The 17,678-nt window shown below is 41.6% G+C and overlaps 2 protein-coding genes across 3 annotated transcripts; one reads left to right on the top strand and one right to left on the bottom strand.

Moving 5' to 3' along the window:
* Nucleotides 1-7,641: 7,641 nt before the first annotated feature.
* Nucleotides 7,642-13,512, bottom strand: spata18 (spermatogenesis associated 18). The gene is made up of 12 exons (XM_053854185.1): nucleotides 12,810-13,512; nucleotides 11,596-11,701; nucleotides 11,411-11,526; nucleotides 11,224-11,342; nucleotides 11,055-11,150; nucleotides 10,838-10,972; nucleotides 10,543-10,774; nucleotides 10,137-10,295; nucleotides 9,892-10,067; nucleotides 8,791-8,914; nucleotides 8,638-8,712; nucleotides 7,642-8,309 (listed from the first exon to the last, which is right to left on the bottom strand). The coding sequence occupies exons 1-12, from the start codon at nucleotides 12,894-12,896 to the stop codon at nucleotides 8,256-8,258; spliced, it is 1,479 nt and encodes a 492-aa protein (XP_053710160.1). The 5' UTR covers nucleotides 12,897-13,512; the 3' UTR covers nucleotides 7,642-8,255.
* Nucleotides 13,513-14,343: 831 nt separating this feature from the next.
* On the top strand, nucleotides 14,344-17,678 carry sgcb (sarcoglycan, beta (dystrophin-associated glycoprotein)). 2 transcript variants are annotated; one of them, XM_053854187.1, is made up of 6 exons: nucleotides 14,344-14,373; nucleotides 14,880-15,089; nucleotides 15,158-15,343; nucleotides 15,447-15,638; nucleotides 16,330-16,461; nucleotides 16,541-17,678. In XM_053854187.1, exons 1-6 carry the CDS (start codon nucleotides 14,359-14,361, stop codon nucleotides 16,739-16,741), a joined length of 936 nt encoding a protein of 311 aa, XP_053710162.1. In that variant the 5' UTR covers nucleotides 14,344-14,358; the 3' UTR covers nucleotides 16,742-17,678. The 2 variants fall into 2 exon arrangements, with proteins under 2 accessions (XP_053710162.1, XP_053710161.1); XM_053854186.1 differs by lacking the exon at nucleotides 14,344-14,373 and adding an exon at nucleotides 14,526-14,739 and having other exon boundaries at nucleotides 16,541-17,672.

Here is a 17,678-nt window from a genome sequence, read left to right as displayed (position 1 = left end):
ATTCAATTCCCCTTCTGAAGTGAAGCCCTGTTTTGACTTTCACTGAAAAGCGGTCCACACGTCTGTCCTCATAGCGCCGGCTTCGTGTCCTCACAGTCAACTTGAAACCTCAGATTATCCCTGGGAGGGAAAAACACAGTGGCTGCCAGCTGTCTGGAACAATCTGTCTTCCCTGGTATTGGTTCTTTCTTCACTAGGATATAATATGATGTATTCGCACATTTATGCCTTAGCTGGTGTTTAAAATGATATTTCCAACAGGGCACATGACCGAGGGACTGGAGGGAGGGGCCTAAAGTAAAAAGAGAGAAGAAACTAAGTAGGGTGGGAAAACCTGTAAAGAATGTTGAAGGGACAAATCTTAAATAAAGACTTCTTAAAAAGTGATACCTAAGAGTGTAATTATTCAATTTGAAAAGTTCTTTACAAGATACATATGACATATTTTTACATTTTCACTTTTTAGATCTGTTTTACAGATAAAAAAATATGCACAAATATTGTGCATATTATGCCAAAGAGAAGAAAAGTGCTAACCGAAATTGTTCCAGAAACAAAGATATTGTTTTTATTAACAAAAACAATGTTTTTATGATTGTTATTATAGTATTTCCATACAAATATTTCCTCATTATTAATAACTGTAGTTTCAGTCTGACTACCTGAGGGCTGCACAGTTCTGGGAATAGGGCTTTTACCAAAGTGTGATCTATGTGGAAGATGTCGTTCAAGTGGTGTGCATTGAAGCCATGATCATCTAAACAAGTGACGCGTGTGCGTCCTTGAAGCTCTACACAAGCTTCCATGACTTTTGTTTATTCTTTTGTTCAACCTCTGAGCTTTGTGTGGCGACGGGTCCTTGAGCCAAGCCTAGCTATACAAGCTGTTATTTTGCCTTGTCCATTTTCTAATTCTCAATTTTTTTTATTTTCCAACAGAATTTTGCTCTTCATATAACATTCAAAACTGTGTTGACATTCATTGAAGACAACAAGTTGTCTGCATATAAGCATGATTCCTCTTCTGCTGAGTTCATTATATTTCTTTCTCCTGTTGTGTAACTGTTGACTAAAGTTAAAACTCGCATGCTCCTTCTGAACACGAAAGTCGCCTATGTCGGTCTCCCGCTGTTGTTTTTCCGACAGCGAAATGAGAGGATTTGTCGGCAGCTCAGTGAGACGAGTGGGTGACCGAGGGCGTTTGTCTCCTCAGTTCATATCTGGTCCGCGGGGACTCCACAGGGGACTTCTTCGGACCCCGGCAGACCACTTGTCGTGTTTCTCTGAAAAATCCCTGACTCTTCTCAGAAAAGTTTATCTCAGGTAATTATGTGTTTGGTCATCACATTTCACGCTATTTCATGTGGTGGTTTTCGCGAGAGGTTTCCAGGAAGAGCAGATGATGCCCTGCCTGCTGCAAGGGAAAGCACAGGGATGAATATGTTTCATATTTTTCATCATATCTTTCTCCCTTCATGAGCCAGTGATCTTCCCCACAACACAACCATTGGCAGATTAATGGACTCCTGAAGGCTGAGTTAGTTCTGGTCAGGTCAAGATCGCCTGCTGGATTGTTATTAATCCCAGGCAATAGTTCTAAAAAAAAATGGATCGGCTATACAGACGTCCTGATATATTCCATATTTCATCAGTTCTTAGTCACAAATTGATTCAGCCCAGTCAGTCAGCATCTACAGGAAGTATTTATCGACCCGGTCGTCCCAGATCAACAACAACAAGATGGTGGACCCATAAATATTGTAAATGATAATATAAATATTTTTTGCCTTTCCTTCATAATACTCCGACTGAGAGGCAGGATGCATTTTCACTGATGGACCAAGAGTCACTGTGCTGGTGGATGGACTGATCCTCATTGTCTCTGAGACAGTCACTAGGGAGGCTGAGGTTTCAGTCGCTGACAACACTACAACAACCAACTGCGTCGTCTGTAAGCAGCCACAAAGTTTGTCCTTTTTGTGTTTAACTTTTATGTTGTCTCTCGAGACAGTGGTTGCGAAGGGTTTCGGCACCAGTGTTGTTTGACTGATTCATATTCTGTCATGTCAACAGGTCAGTCAGTCAGGTTGAAAGAGACTTGTTTGTTTGTTTGTTTTTTGGGGGGCGAAAAACAAGTGGAGCTGAGCGCCGCACTTCAATCATCAGTATTCCTTGTAGCAAGCAAGATAGTCCTTTCATAAAGATTTATGTAAACCTGCAGGGAGGTCGACATGACCTCCCACAAACCCCGGGTCCTTATTCCACCACCACTTATGCCATCTGGCTATTGATCCACTTTTCTCTGTAGCTCTCTGACGTTGTCTCGCATGAAAGTGTGTCAGCCGTGGTGAGAGGAGCAGCGGTGTTTGTGGACCAGGTGATGAGATGTTACACACATAATTAAGGCTGAACAGGATAATGGCTCACAGTGGTTCAAGCCTTCATGTGATGGGTAATGCTGAGCTTTGGATGTGACCTACTTGTCTGCTTTATGAACGTTTGTGTGTGTTTCCAATGGTACATCAGCTGCTGCAGCAGACAAAACTGATATGTTACACTGTTACGCTTCCAGGTGAAGTGATATCTGATGTTGTGTTTGCAACTGTGGCTTGTTTTCACTCTTTGCTTTCATTCTTCTTTTCAGAAAATGATCTTAAAACAGCCCTGCAGCTTCACTGACCCACCTATTCCGTCTTGCTTCTACTGAGCTTTGTTCCTCCCCTTTCCAGCTTCTCCTCCAAGTTATTGCCATGGTCAGTGGGGATCCCACCAACAAGGAAAGTGCTTTGGAAAGCGTGCAGTCAAAAACATAATAATAGTAATATAATAATAACAATAATAAGAAGAATGATATAATAACAACTATAATAATAATAATAGTAATTATTATTATTATTATTATTATTATTATTATTATTATTATTATTATTATTATTATTATTATTATTACTATTGTTGTTGTTGTTGTTGTTGTTATTATTATTGTTATTGTTATTATTATTATTATAAAATACAATTAAATAAAAACTCATCTTTCCTTTCACTACAGATCACTATATCATCAGCAAACATCATCACCCTCGGTAACCACGTCTGCTGGTCTCTCACAGGCAAGCGCTACTCACAGGTCACTCCTGCTGCTCACTTCACCACCGTATGGTCATTTTGACTCCTTACAGACCAGCGGGACATTTTAGTAACACGAGTTATCTTTGAACAAACCAAGTCTTGGCAAACGTCCTGCTCGCATCATCCGATCAATACACATGACTTTCTTCAGGACAGCGCCCTCACTTCCATGGTTGAGAATACTTGAGCGTCACTGCCATCTAGTGGTTGTACAATTCATCTCGTCAGATGGTCATGGACGCGTAGAAACATTTATTTGGGTTTCAGAATATTTTTCAAAACTGGTTGGATGTTTTTGTTTTGAATCTTGCGTATATGTGCTTTGGGGAAGGTTGAAACATTTACGGAAGTCAGGGACAAATACCTGGTGACCCAACATTTACTTTGAATGAGGAGTTTGTTGGTTGGTCTGTTTGCTCGCTAGTTATTGTTGTGTTTTTATTTATTTTTTTTCCACAGCTTTGAATGGATCGCCACACAGACGGATGCAAACGTGACGGAAATTTGTATTTGGGAAAATTGAATTAAATTAAATAGAAATTAAATAATAATAAAGTTTCATATCAGCTTCCTTGGAATGTTTTTTTTCATTGTGCTGCTGCACTGTGGGAGGTGGTGGTTAAAAGTCTGTTGCCAACTCACATCTGAGCAAAATATTTTTCTTTATGTGGGATGTCCAAGGTGAATCTATTGTGGTGCCACAGTACAGCACAATATCTGCCATCAGGATTACTTCCTAAATCCTCATGGGGAACTGCTTTTCATTACAGTTGAAAATGTTTAAAGAAAATCTCTTTACAATATAAGAAATATCTTTAGTTTTAAATATGTTTTAAAACATGCTAATGCACAAAAATGTAATAAGAGTAAAGCATGGTTAAATGAAGGTACATTATCTCAAACACAACAAGGACAATTATTTGGTCATTTATGTGGAAGTGGCACATTATGAAGCCTGATGTCACTCAGCAGGATGGAGTGGGTGGCCAACACAAAGCACCTGCTCCAGTCCAGCCTCTCATCAACAATGACACCAAGAATCTTGTGTAGTCCTCCATAGTGTCCGTGCTGACCCTCTGGAGGGTAACTGAGGTCTGCGGCGCTTTGCTCCTCCTCCACAACACACACCTGATGCACAGTTTCTGACTGAACTACACTTCCATAATGTTTGCAAATGCTGACTGTGTTTGCCTGGTCTATACCCATCTGTTGGGTGTGTCGAGTGTCTGGGTGAGATGTGTCTGGTTTTGATTGTTACCATGAGAGCATCAAATCTAGACTCCAAGCAACACGTCCCAGAGGAGAAGCAGAGTCTGAGACTCGCACCTGCACCGCCCGCCTCCCCCCTCGCTCGACTGTGATGTCAGAGCACGACTGTTAATCACTTCATCCAGATGTGGTTTTACAAGGTGTTTTCCAGCAACCAGACAGGCTTCCTGTTTTACCAGGTTATGCAGCTCACCAGCACAAATGCAACCATGTCTTCAAAGTGTAGACAGACATCTCAGCTTCGCAGCGGGACCTTGTTCTGTGCGAAACTCTCTGCCAGGAGGAAACATTTAGAATCCACCGACATCCAGTTGTTCTTTTCAGACTTGGGCGGCAGGGAAAGGTCGAGGTGGCCTCTCCGGCTTTATTGAGGTGTCGCATGCAGAGCGGCGGAAAACCATCGTCACTTTGGGATGAAAAGGAAGGTGCATGAGTCGCAGCCGGTCTGCTACAGAGCACCTGGGTCACTCTGTGGTCACATGGTTCAGTCCTGATCTGAGAACCGTGAGGCACAGGGGTCACATGCCGCCCTTCGATGCCACCTGCTGCCACACAATCAAGATCACACCGCTGAAATAATGTGTGTTGAATGTGCACTTTCTTTATGTTGTCTGAAACTACATGTGGCTACATTCATGTCATGTTACGCCTATTTTTCTGATGAGAGAAACTTGTCCTCACACTGGTATTATGTTGGTTGCAGCATTCAGATGAAACAAATCAAATGTTACACGTGGTGATGTGAGTGTCCAAGATGTAAATGTCAGCTCAGGAAGAAAGAACACATGCATCTCTTGATATATCTCTAAGAGGGAGTATCACATGTGGAAGTCTTCTTCTCTCACACATGAATCCAGCCAATACAATGCCGCTGGGCATTGGTGTTGGGGTGAAAATGGGGCTGTGATTTGTGTGTCTTTTGATACGCAGGATGCTCAACCACTCGTGCATGTTAGCCCAGTAAAAAGAGCAAAAGACTGACTTGGGCTCTGTCTTGTATTCATGCGTTCCCACGTCGCCCTGTGGCTTGAAACACAGTCCCATTATTTTTCCACCTCAGGGTTGAATGCAGGATTGTGTCAGATCCAAATCTTCCTTCAGCTCCGGCGACTCTTGCCAGCAGAGAACGCATTAAGAACAGCCGCAGGAAATATCACATGGTCCAGCAGCAAGGAAGCAGCCAACCTGGAAACTGGAGCTGGACCCACATCTCACCCACGTCTACTGTGTTGTTAGCTGACAGACAGCATCATAGGAATGAGTTATGACTGTGGACGCTCAAGTCTACAATGTGTTTTCGGCTGGATTAGTCTCAAAGGAGCATAACTTTTTATTAGGGCTGGGATTCGATTAAAAATATTGATCTAGTTAATTTGAGAATTTGGTATTAATTAATCTCAATTAATCGCAGTTTAATGGCATCAGAATATTTGCCACAAGAAGCCACATTGAATATAACTGAATCAAATGATGGACCCATACATACATTTAAACAACAAAATATTGTTTATTTTGCATCAGTTTGTCAATAGCACAATAAATCACGATGGTGGCTATATTCAAGTTTTTATATCACCTTATTTAAACTTAAGCTATTTTAATGTCTTGAAAATATTTGAATTTCAATTTTGTAGTATTAAATTAAATTAACTTTTTTTTTGTAATGTAATGTTGTAATTAATTATTCATAATTCACTTGTTAAAGTTCCACCACTACTTTTCATCTAAGATTTCCTCAATGTATTAGAATAATTGTCTCAGGAAAATCATAATTACTGGCGTTTATGGTCAAAATTCAATTGAAAAGATCCCTTTTCAGGAAGATTTATTTCAGGAATAATTTATAAATCTCAAAAATAATTGAAAATGTCATTAAGGAATTGTATTGTTAGCTACTTTGAGTTGTTTGATCAATGTATGACTAAAATACTCAACAGTTAATAAAATATAAAAATTAGCACAGGGATCAAAAGGTAACAGAAAGAAGACTTACAATATCTGGCCTTTTTTCATGGAATTCTTTTTTTTCCCAGACAGATCGCCAACTTTAAACTGTTTTAGTCCTGCAAACTAACATACCCCAGCAACTGTGGATCATAGCTTGACACAAATCAGGGCCAATATGGTCAAAGGACCTAAAGTGAGCCCCAGTTTGCCACAGTCCAGCACAGTGAAGTCGAGTCAAAGTGTGATTCTTTCCATTTCCGGTCGTCATAAGTGAAAATCTGAAGTTAAGTCGTGGGGATCTGAGAGGTACAGAACATGAACAGGATTTGGCAGCATGGCTGTTGGAAAGCAGTAACAGGGGTTGTGTCACGCGGCAGGATCACACTTGACCACGACAAACATCTGTACAAACACGTCTTTGGCCCAGTTGTGTCATCGGAAGCGGACCTGAAATTAAGAAGTCCCGTGAGCCGGAGCTTCTCTGAAGGCTCTCAGGGTCACACAGAAGACTCTTTGTGTGGACGCGTGAGCAGACCAGAGCCTTTTCACAACGTAAATCATTACACGTTAGCTGAAGAAGTAGTGAGCCATCACTGAGTCAATGCCTCATTGCAGTCCCCTAACTGAAGTTTTCAAGTAAAAGTAATAATCTCAAAATTCTTAGCTCGTAATCGGCCCACGCGGCTTTCCACATTAGCGCTGGTTTGAGGAGCAGCTCTTCTAATTGGTTTGCCTGGTGAGGCGGGTCACCCTGCAGCGAGCCCAGCCCGAGGAGCTCACGCTTCACCACTAACGTCCGCTGCTGAAGACATGGAGGCCCTGGGAAGCGGGACTCGCTGCTGGGCTTCCCTCAGACGCTCAACTCATCTGTGATGATACTGAGATACCAGTACGCACTGTGACGACTTTCAATTTTAACAAAGTTTTCATTCTTAGTCATCTGTTTCGACTGCTCCCTATATCCATTCCACAGGGACTCTTTTTTAAAACCCAATGGGTTTTTTTTATTAGATATGTTGTATTTTACGCTACTTTTGTTGTTGTTGTTTTGTGTTTTTTTATATGACATTTGTGAATATTTTGTCCTTCCACAGCTGGAGCAGTTCACCTGACTTGGGGTTTTGATCACAAATGATGGAAGGATGAAGCTTAAGTACAGCAGAGAGCTGCAAACTCCTCAGGGATAAGCAGCACTTCATTCTACAGTAAGTAAAGAAAGAGTCAAAATGTAAAGATTAACTCGAAAAAGGAAGAAAGGAGGAAATTATCTTGTTTATTCATCAAAAAACTACTAACACTGTTTACAAACACACAAAATAAAAGGAGAGCATATACATGACTGAAACAATATGTCACTACCGATACTTACTGAACCATTTTAGATTAAAAAAAAACACTACTTATTTATAATCTTTTAAAAAGCACCAACATAATGTGCACCAGAAAAAAAAAGTCTCCACCAAACAGCTGCAGAAATGTTTTCCTCAGCACAGATCATTAGCACCTTGAGTACTGGAGCCGCAGTGATATTATGTTCAACTGCCTCAATAGTACAGTTCCAAAAATGTTCCCTTATGTCTGGACAAATACACCTAATCTGTCTTCTGAGAGCTGCGTGCTGATGACATTATATATATATATATAGTATAAAAAGTCAACATCTCTTTTGGAAACCAGTATTGAAGGTCATTACGAAATGAAGTCTCATCATCCAGCGACCAGCTATAATGCAACAACAATGGTCGACGTGAGCTACGTTTTTTGTAGATGAGTAAACATTTCAAGCATTTCCAGTTTGTTTGAGACAAACAAAAAAGCAAAATAACAGTCACTATTAACAAAGAAGTTGATTGGAAAAAGACGAGTCCTCATCACGGACATCAAGCTACTAGAATTCATGGTGGATGTTCTTCAGTAGCGAGGCTGCAGTTCGCTGCCTGAGAAGCGTCCCTTGCTCTTAGATGCCTGGTCAGACAGAATCCAGAGTTAAACTGATATACATGTCTAAATACGCAGAAGGAAACACATGCTGCAGTGATGAACTACATACCCTTATTCATCAGCCAGTGATATGGCAGCATGAAGTTTAAGCAAAAGAATGATTCTGTGTGTTGAGCATTGTTTATCAACATTGTGGGTCACTGAATCTGACAGTTTTCTACATTGTATTACAGGATGAAGAAGTATCCTCTTAAATCATGCAATATTTAAAATGATCACAGGGCTGACAGTGTCACTGCATTGTGTCTCCCCTGGGTCTTTCTCCCCATACTCATCTGTTGGAGACACTTACAAGATTGCGTGAAGGGCTGAGGGAGCGAGAGCGTGCAGGGCTCGGACTTCTGCTCCTGCTGCGACTTCTTCCCCACTGCAAGTACAAGTCAGGTCAGACGCAGCTCTATCCACCAAAACACAAAGTTCATCATCAGTGAAGGAGAATAAATACCGATGCCTCTCTTCTGGTTACAACTTCGCCTTTCACGACAACAATGTTTCCTTCCATCAGGGCGGGCCACACGTGGTACATGACCAGGGGAGCAGAGAAGTCGGAGTCATAACTGCGACGGTACCTTCATCCAGAGAGGGAGACATGCAGTATTTATGACAGAAACTCCAATTATATTCGAATAGATAGACAGATAGATAGATAGATAGATAGATAGACAGACAGACAGATAGATAGATAGATAGATAGATAGATAGATAGACAGACAGATAGACAGATAGATAGACAGACAGATAGATAGACAGATAGATAGATAGATAGACAGACAGACAGACAGACAGATAGACAGATAGATAGATAGATAGATAGACAGACAGACAGACAGACAGATAGACAGACAGACAGACAGACAGACAGACAGATAGATAGATAGATAGATAGATAGATAGATAGATAGATAGATAGATAGATAGATAGATAGATAGATAGATAGATAGATAGATAGACAGATAGACGATAGATAGATAGATAGATAGATAGATAGACAGACAGACAGACAGACAGATAGACAGACAGACAGACAGACAGACAGACAGACAGACAGACAGACAGACAGACAGACAGACAGATAGATAGATAGATAGATAGATAGACAGACAGACAGATAGATAGATAGATAGATAGATAGATAGATAGATAGATAGATAGATAGACGGATAGATAGATAGACAGACAGACAGACAGACAGACAGACAGACAGACAGACAGATAGATAGATAGACAGACAGACAGACAGACAGACAGACAGACAGACAGACAGACAGACAGATAGATAGATAGATAGATAGATAGATAGATAGATAGATAGATAGATAGATAGATAGATAGATAGATAGATAGATAGATAGATAGATTTTGTTTTCTGCTTCATACAAAATAAACTGTCCTTCAGTCTGTGACAGCTCTCTGGTGCGATACAGAACCAAGTGCGTGGTGACAGCGACCTCTACCGTTTGTAGCAGGTTCAACAAGCCCACATAAACCTGACCTCTATAAACATACAGCACATGCCGACGCTTTATTCGGGAATGAATTCCATACTTGCTCTCATTGTAAATTTCTCCATCGCTGGCGAAGGCCAAGTCCAAAGGCGGGTCCAGGGTCTGCATGCTGAAGGCGCACTTGCATGTCTCTCTGATTATTGAAGTGATGAGAGCAAATTCCACCTCTGGAGGGAAGGAGATGCGAGGATTCACGTTCATTGCGTTGATAACATCCTGAAAGACAAGGTGTCAACTCAGTCATGCCGTTCAACTTGTCGTCAATGGAAATGTCGAAACGCTCACGTTAATACTGGTTTGGACGTCGTAGAGGTCCGGGTTCCGGACGATGTAGTCCACAGCTACGTCTTCCAGACTCTGCGGCCCAAAGTGTGTGGAAGAAAGAGTTTTTCTGACGCGCAGTTTGAACTGGCGGTAGGCAAGTTTGGCTGCCTGGAAGGATTCCTGAGGTCAAGAGATCAGATAGACTCATTTAACTAACAAGATGAGGTGAGTCTTTCAGATTTTTAACAAGAGACTTCCACAGCGGTGGAGTGGTTAGAATATTTTAAAGCTCAATGTCTGGTTTTCTGGTCCACAATGGTGTACATTTGTGTGTAAATATCAAAGGTTTTGCTATCTAATTGATGTGTGTTATTTCCACAGAATCTACATCATCCAGTGCATGTTTGCCAGACAGTGATATCCATACCACGACAGCAATGAAGATAATTTTCTGGACCATCTCCAGGTCATCAACGTAGCGCCGCAGCAGCACCTGCGCCTCAAGACGATCCTGAGCATACAGGTGACTGTAGCGCGACACCAGGCGAGAATAGCGACAGGAGTTGGTGAGCTGGGCTCTGGTGGAGGCCTCGGCCCGGGCGGGACTGGAGGAGCGCTTGAGAGTGGGCAGTGGGCTTGAAGATCTGGAGCTGGCCAATCTGAGGAAGGAAAGCGCGGTCAGTGGGCGTCACAGTGAGTGTTAACTGAGCGGAGGTGATCACCTCTCCTGCAGCATGGCCTTCTCTCTGGTCAGGAAGGAAACTTCATCTTGCAGCACACAAATCTGCCGCTCATACTCGTCCACAGAATCGAGCTTTCTCTTATAAATCTCCAGCTGGTCGTGTGCGGCTTGCAAACTGAAAAAGTATTTATAATAATTTGTATGAATCCACTAATTAACTTTGTGTATTTGTATATATCTTGGGTGTCAGCTCCTACTCTGCTCTCAGTTGCAATATTTCCTCCTCAGTGGCCAACAGGGTGGTTGCTGATTTATTTTTGGTCTCGTCCAGAGCTTTCTGAGCATCATCCAGTCTGTTTGAGCAAACACGCCACATGAAAGCGTCAGTCTGCACCATTAGGTGTGTTTTTATAGCATCTTACTCACTCAGCTCTGACGGAGTCCAACTGCATCCGAGTGGAGCAGAGTTGAGTCTCCATCCGGTGCATGTCACAGTCGTGAGAGTCAGAGAGCTCCCTGATCTTCCGGTCCTTGGCCACAGAATCCTGAGAATGATTCGAGCGACCACATTAACTGACACACACACATCCCACCAGTTATCCAGCAGTGTTACCTGGATAAGTTGCAAACTTGTGTCCTCAGAGACAGACGGCCGAGCCATCGAGAAACACGTGCCCAGCCACGGCAGCAGCCTTGTCTTCAGAGTGTCCACTCCACCGTAGTGTCCAGCTGATCAGTGAGGGTCCACAACATAACACGTGGTGTCCATCACACATTGACACGGGCAGGAAGACTCACCTTCATTAGCCGTCAGGTTCAGAATTGAAAACAGTTGTCCCTGAATTCTGGCAGTCAACTCGATCAGCTCACAGCAGTGATTCAGGTTCTGGTCACACGACGCCACCTGCTCAGGACAATAAGAATTACAATACAGTTATTGAAAAGCAATGCTTGCATTGACATAAAACTCCACCACTGTAGTGTAAGTTCTGGTTCCAATCTAGTTCTGATTTGTTTATCGATCTAGTTTTGATATTCAGTAAAATCCCCAAATGCTCTGCAGCAGTTAAAGCACACATAAGCATCAAATGTACAACAAAAGCACAATCCGCTCCAGAAAACTGAATAAATGTTTATCTGTTTAGCATGAGACCTCTGTGAAATGGCTCATTGCGTTATTTCACACTTAGGTGAAAGTGGCACAACAAGGTCTTCAGACACCCTTAAAGTTTGACAAGTCAAATCATTATCATGAAAAAGTCTTTTTTGGGAGGTTGAAAAAGGTGTGACAGTATTATACTGACCAACAAATACTTTTGTTTCTTGTTCACAAGAAAAACCAAACGAAATTCTTTACAGTTGCACTATGTCAGTTCTTAGCATTGTTGGAATCAAAGTCAACACACACAAAATGTGTTCAAAAGTGAGGACAAATATAGCTAAACCTTCACATTATCAAATCAATATTTAGTAGTCCTGCCATTAGCAGAGTAGAACCATTTCCACCACTGTACACAAATGTTTGTAATTTCCCAGTTAAAATGAATTGCTAACAGTTGCATTCCATTGCAAAAACTCATGTTCGTTGTCAGTCATGATTTTGCACTGATATACTGGCATGATCAAAATAATTCGTCAAACACTAAACATAAGTTATTGAACGTAACCTGTCTGAGAGGGACACATTCTTCAGAACGTTTATCCGTTACCATGGTGATCTGCGACCATAGCAACCAAACTCTTTGTAAATCAATGTCATTTCTTTGGGCAAAACATCCTTCCGTGATATGTAAGCAATATCACGGAAATATGGACACATTTTGACACTAGTGTGGGGAAGAAATATTAAATTCATGTGGTACTTAAATAGTGAAAAGATGAGTTGTGCAAAAAAAAAGACAGACTGAGTTTGTGTGGATTGTTATGACAAAGACTGAAGCGAGACTCTTGTGCAGAGCAAGCTCAGTGGCCTGGAGGGATTTGGGTCGCGCATTAATAACTAATAAACTTACATGGTAGTCGTTGCTCCAGGAGTCCAACTTGTCCTGCAGAACGCTGAACGAGCAAGTGTTTGCCAATCTTCTTAAAGTATCAGCCATTGTTGCCTACAACAACCCGCTGCAGCAGGATGGCATCGACGGGATGTTTGGGCAGAAAAAGGAAGGAATCGACACGGCGTCCTCACCGGCCCGGAACCTTCCTCCAGTCACCACGGAGCTCACACAGGTTGCTCCTGTTAAACCGTCGCAACCAGGCGAGGGCACCGAACTCCCACAGAAGTAAACAAAGGCGAAATGTCAGTAACCTCTGTTTCAGTTACTCCGCGTGTAATGTCACACTGTCAGGCGACACCTGGGGGCCCGATGCTGCTCAGGCAGAAGAGCCTGCGTGAAAACAAATCCAGTCAACGCTGCTCACACTTGGATTACGTCAGAGGTGATGACGTCATGTCAGACGCTCGTCGACTCGGAAATAGATTTGGGAAGGAAAAGAAGCCAACACATTGGCAGCACAGTATTTTCAATTGACTTTTGATTTGTTTCCTTCTACAAGCCATCTCCCCGTGGGTCCGCTGAATAGCTGGAGACGTAAATGTGTCATGGAGACACAGGTATTTTGTCAAAAGTGAAGTTTTACTCGTGCATTGTGCGTCTGTCTACGCTGCACATGCTTTGAAACAGCTTCACGTCTGCTTCGTCTGAAGCTCCACATGTTTTATCAAGTATGGTGCCTTTGTTAGTTTCCCCCGATCCCTTTTATGTTTAAATAAATAGTGTTTTATGGACTGATGAATGGAGCGTGCGTCACGTGATGACAGGACACAGGAAGCCTTTTTTGAGTCAACAAAACATGCACTTTAACAGTTCATTATTCAATTGATCAGAAATGTAAGATCATAGAGCAGCGGCTGAAAACACAAAGATGTTTTGTGAAAACATAAAGTTACATAAGATGCTCATTTAAATACCTTTTATCTCTCATAATCCCTTCTGCGGGACTAATACTGCCATTTGCAAAGGGTGGTGGTTAATTCCACCATTCCACCTTGGAATAAAGTTTTCTGCAAATTTCTTACCACTACTTTTGGTCTTTTAATAGACATTTATTCTTACAGCTTTCAAAAATTGCGGTTAATTTTCGTCCGTCGTAGCTCTGAAAATTGCTTTTGAATTGTTCTGTTTGACTTTATCTACTCAAAATGTCCTTTAAGTGGCCTCTACAGGCGACAATAGCCTCTTTATTCGCTGCTCATTTCCAAATAGGCCTCCAAACGCTGCCAGCGATATCTATGGAAACTATGAATGAACGCGCTTGTCTATTTTAGGATCCATCTGCTATTGGTCAGTTAGCACGGAATGTACCATCTTTTGTTGTGACTGGTTTGGCTCTTCATTGAAGAAATCGTTTAGGTAATAGATCTAATACCACCACTACATGATTAATTTGTCGTTATGATAGATGTACGATAAGATAAACACGTCCCAATAAGTTCGCAATATTGTGATTTTTTTTTCTAATGGTACATTCCCTCACTCGGCTGCTCGGAGAGGGAGGGACAACATGGCGTCGGAGCAGGTCCGTTATAAATTGTTATTATTTTAATTTCGGTCTTGTGTATCGTTTGCCAATGATACTGCGGTCATGTTCTTTGTTCTTCTTAATGTGTGTATTGACGTGTTTCTTCTACACGATGATGTCATGATTTACATCGCGGGTTCGTGTGTGTTGTTTTATATTTGCGTCGAATGGAATCAAAATGCCTCTCAGCATCAACTGTTTGGCGGAAAAGAGCATGAAGAGAGAGTGATATTGAGTTGTTGGGTAATGTAACAGTCGTGTTTAAGGCGGTGAAGCGAAGCACTGCGGTTATATTTAGTAGCGGTGGCAGACAGGCTGTCGCAGGGCATTTAACTGGAGTGCATTCCTAAACAGACTTTGAGGGTGAATATGCTCAACCCTTACGTTATTTACGTTCATGACCTGCCAATTCATTTATGTAGAAACAAACATTAATAGCTCCGTGTTACTTGGTTTTGTCTCAGAATGCTGTCTTGTGTTGACATGAATGTTTTGCATTGCAGGAGAGTTCCAATGGACCCATGAAGAAGTCCATGAGAGAAAAGGCCATCGAAAGACGCAACGTCAACAAAGAGCATAACAGTAATTTTAAAGCAGGATATGTTCCAATTGAAGAGGAGCGTCTCCACAAAACTGGACTCAGGGGACGGAAGGGCAACATGGCAGTCTGCATCATCGTCCTCCTCTTCCTCCTGGCATTGATTAATCTCATTGTGAGTGAGCCAACATTGTCAAATATTCTATTTTACATGCACTTACATTCACTTGCACCTTCCCGTAGATCACACTTGTGATATGGACTGTGATCCGGATCGGCCCAAATGGGTGTGACAGTATGGAGTTTCATGAGAGTGGCCTGCTGCGCTTCAAGCAGAAGGCAGACATGGGCATCGTCCATCCTCTGCACAAGAGTACAATAGGAGGGCGTAAGGATCAGGACCTGGTCCTGGTCGGCAACAACAACCCGGTGTGAACCTCATTATCAATAAGCAGTAGCACCGCATGAAGTTCAGATAAGGCAATTATCAAGTGATAACTTGTGTCATTGACTGTGTTCTCTCGTGTTTCAGGTGGTGTTCCAACAGGGCACAACTAAGTTGAGCGTGGAGAAGGACAAGACGTCAGTGGTCAGCGATCTGGGGATATCGTTCACAGACCCTCGTACACAAAACACTTTCTTCAGCACCGACTATGAAAACAATGAGTTCCATTTGCCCAAAGGAGTCAAAGTCCTCAGCGTCAAAAAGGCATCCACGGAAAGGGTGTGTACCTTGCACTTTGTCTTAAGATTCATAAACAATCTCAGGACTTCGTAACACACATCCAGAAGAACTACAGTCTGTTGTTAATTACCAGGCTGCTACAACATTAAGAAATAAATAAAGCGATCCTAGTTGTAGTTTTAGTATTGATGTCCTCATTCAGAAATTAACACAGTGAATAAAATTAATTTGAATTTCATCGAAAGCCCCACTTGTCATATCATGTTGAACTATTATGAAAATATATCCTTGTGATGAAAATTTCAATGTTCATTATCGTCGCCATACATGCGTAATAATTCAACATAATGAAGATTTATGTTGGCCACACTACTCCTTTATTACTATAGCTGTGAATGGAACATGAACGTGCAAAACAGTTTCAAAATGTTTTGAGTCAATTTAACCAGTACAAAATAGGCACCTAAATGTGTCTACTCCACTTATTTTTAGGAGAAATGGTGGAGGTGTCGAGCATGAATTTTACTGCGCACCTTATGTATGTAAAAATGCAGATGTAAGATTCTCCAAAAATAAACTTGTGGAACGTCTATTCTGACAAGTTCACTAATATTTCAAAGTGAAAGTACATGACATCCTATTTTACCTGAAAGTTACCTGAAAATTCCGTGCTTGATTCACATACGTGCTGAATTTGTTCTTGTTCCTGAAATGCTGCCTTTCACATCAGATCACAAGCAGTGCAACAATGGATTTGAACATTAAAGGTGACAGCAAAGCCATAATCCGCGGCAATGAGGGAGTCAATATCATGGGCCGCACCGTAGAGTTCAAAGTGGGGGGAGGCATAGAGCTCAGAGCGGTAAGTTCCATGAGTAATGAGTGGTCACTTAATGTCTGCTTTTCTACGCTGTAAGATCTGCAATTTGTCTTCTTTGCAGGAAAACAGCATTGTCCTCAACGGGTCGGTCATGTTTAACGCCACGCGTATCCCGAACTCCGCTGGTGATGTGTATTTTGACGAGGGTCTTGAGAGGTACAAACTCTGCATGTGTGCAGATGGTACTCTGTTCCGTGTACAGGTGAAGTTCCCCAACATGGGCTGCCAGACATCAGACAACCCTTGTCGAAAAGCTCACTAGCAAACATGTCAGTACAGCATGAAGAAACTCCACATGCCTTTACTTTATCTTTTAATTCTCTTTGCCAAACTGGAATAATGTTTTGAACTATTGCCACTTAGCCAAAGATGTTAATTTGACAAATAACTTGTGTTTTTCACACCACTGTAGCTGACATTTGATGGCCTAGCCTTGCAGTATTCAGCTTCATTGCCGTCCAGTATTCATGCAAACCTCACTGAGAGGAGATTGATATTTTCTACACTTGTTTTTGGCAGCTGTGTGTGTGATTTTGCCACCATCGTGTTTACAGGCAAGTGTGTAAAATGTTCATAGTTGTGTATGTTTTCTGCTGATAAATGCACACGAGGGCACAAATATGCTTGTGCCAAAATTATATATGATATCTCACATATGTTTAATGCTTTGTTTGTGCAAACGCCTTTAAAAATTGTATGTGGACAACAACACAGAGACTGTTGTTGCGTAATTATGGATGAAAATGTTGTGTAACTAATAAGGGGTTCTTCATTGGCGAGTGACTCCCAGCCAACCTTTCATGACGCTTATTTGAGTGGAAGACTGTTGAAGTGGTTTGGATTTTGTGCAATATCTATATTATTCTTCGCCTTGTGTGTTTTTAATGAGTTTTCTTTGTAAACAAAATAAAATGCAGTCTTTTTAAGGTCAAACTTGATGCCTCTTGTGAGATAACTTTTGCTGATCAAGGAAAAAATGAATGGCTTTTATTTATTAAGTTAAGCAACATTTCACTGTTTTGTTTGAATAAAGCTGAAATTCTTCTGCCATGGTTTGTTTTTGGTCAACGTTCCCTGTGTTCACATGGCCCTCAATGGTCATAAACCTGTGTCAAACTCGACTATCTCCCTTTTATTGTCTAATAGAATGTAACTTTGGGCTTGGCTGCTTCTCGTCATAAATGTTAGGGATGGTGCTT

The sequence above is a fragment of the Synchiropus splendidus genome, chromosome 1, assembly GCF_027744825.2.
Source record: "Synchiropus splendidus isolate RoL2022-P1 chromosome 1, RoL_Sspl_1.0, whole genome shotgun sequence".
Taxonomy (NCBI): Eukaryota; Metazoa; Chordata; class Actinopteri; order Syngnathiformes; family Callionymidae; genus Synchiropus; species Synchiropus splendidus.
Note: the sequence above shows the minus strand (reverse complement) of the source record. Positions and strands in the feature narration are given on the sequence as shown.

Excerpts from the sequence above, each read along its gene's own strand:
- spata18 (XM_053854185.1), bottom strand. The coding sequence starts at position 12,896 with ATGGCTGATACTTTAAGAAGATTGGCAAACACTTGCTCGTTCAGCGTT. Across the intron at positions 11,151-11,223 it reads TTGGACTCCGTCAGAGCTGA|ACTGGATGATGCTCAGAAAG; the intron begins GTGAGTAAGATG and ends TTGCTCAAACAG. Across the intron at positions 8,713-8,790 it reads TAACCAGAAGAGAGGCATCG|TGGGGAAGAAGTCGCAGCAG; the intron begins GTATTTATTCTC and ends TTGTACTTGCAG.
- sgcb (XM_053854187.1), top strand. Across the intron at positions 15,344-15,446 it reads TGGTCGGCAACAACAACCCG|GTGGTGTTCCAACAGGGCAC; the intron begins GTGTGAACCTCA and ends CTCGTGTTTCAG. Across the intron at positions 15,639-16,329 it reads AAAAGGCATCCACGGAAAGG|ATCACAAGCAGTGCAACAAT; the intron begins GTGTGTACCTTG and ends CTTTCACATCAG.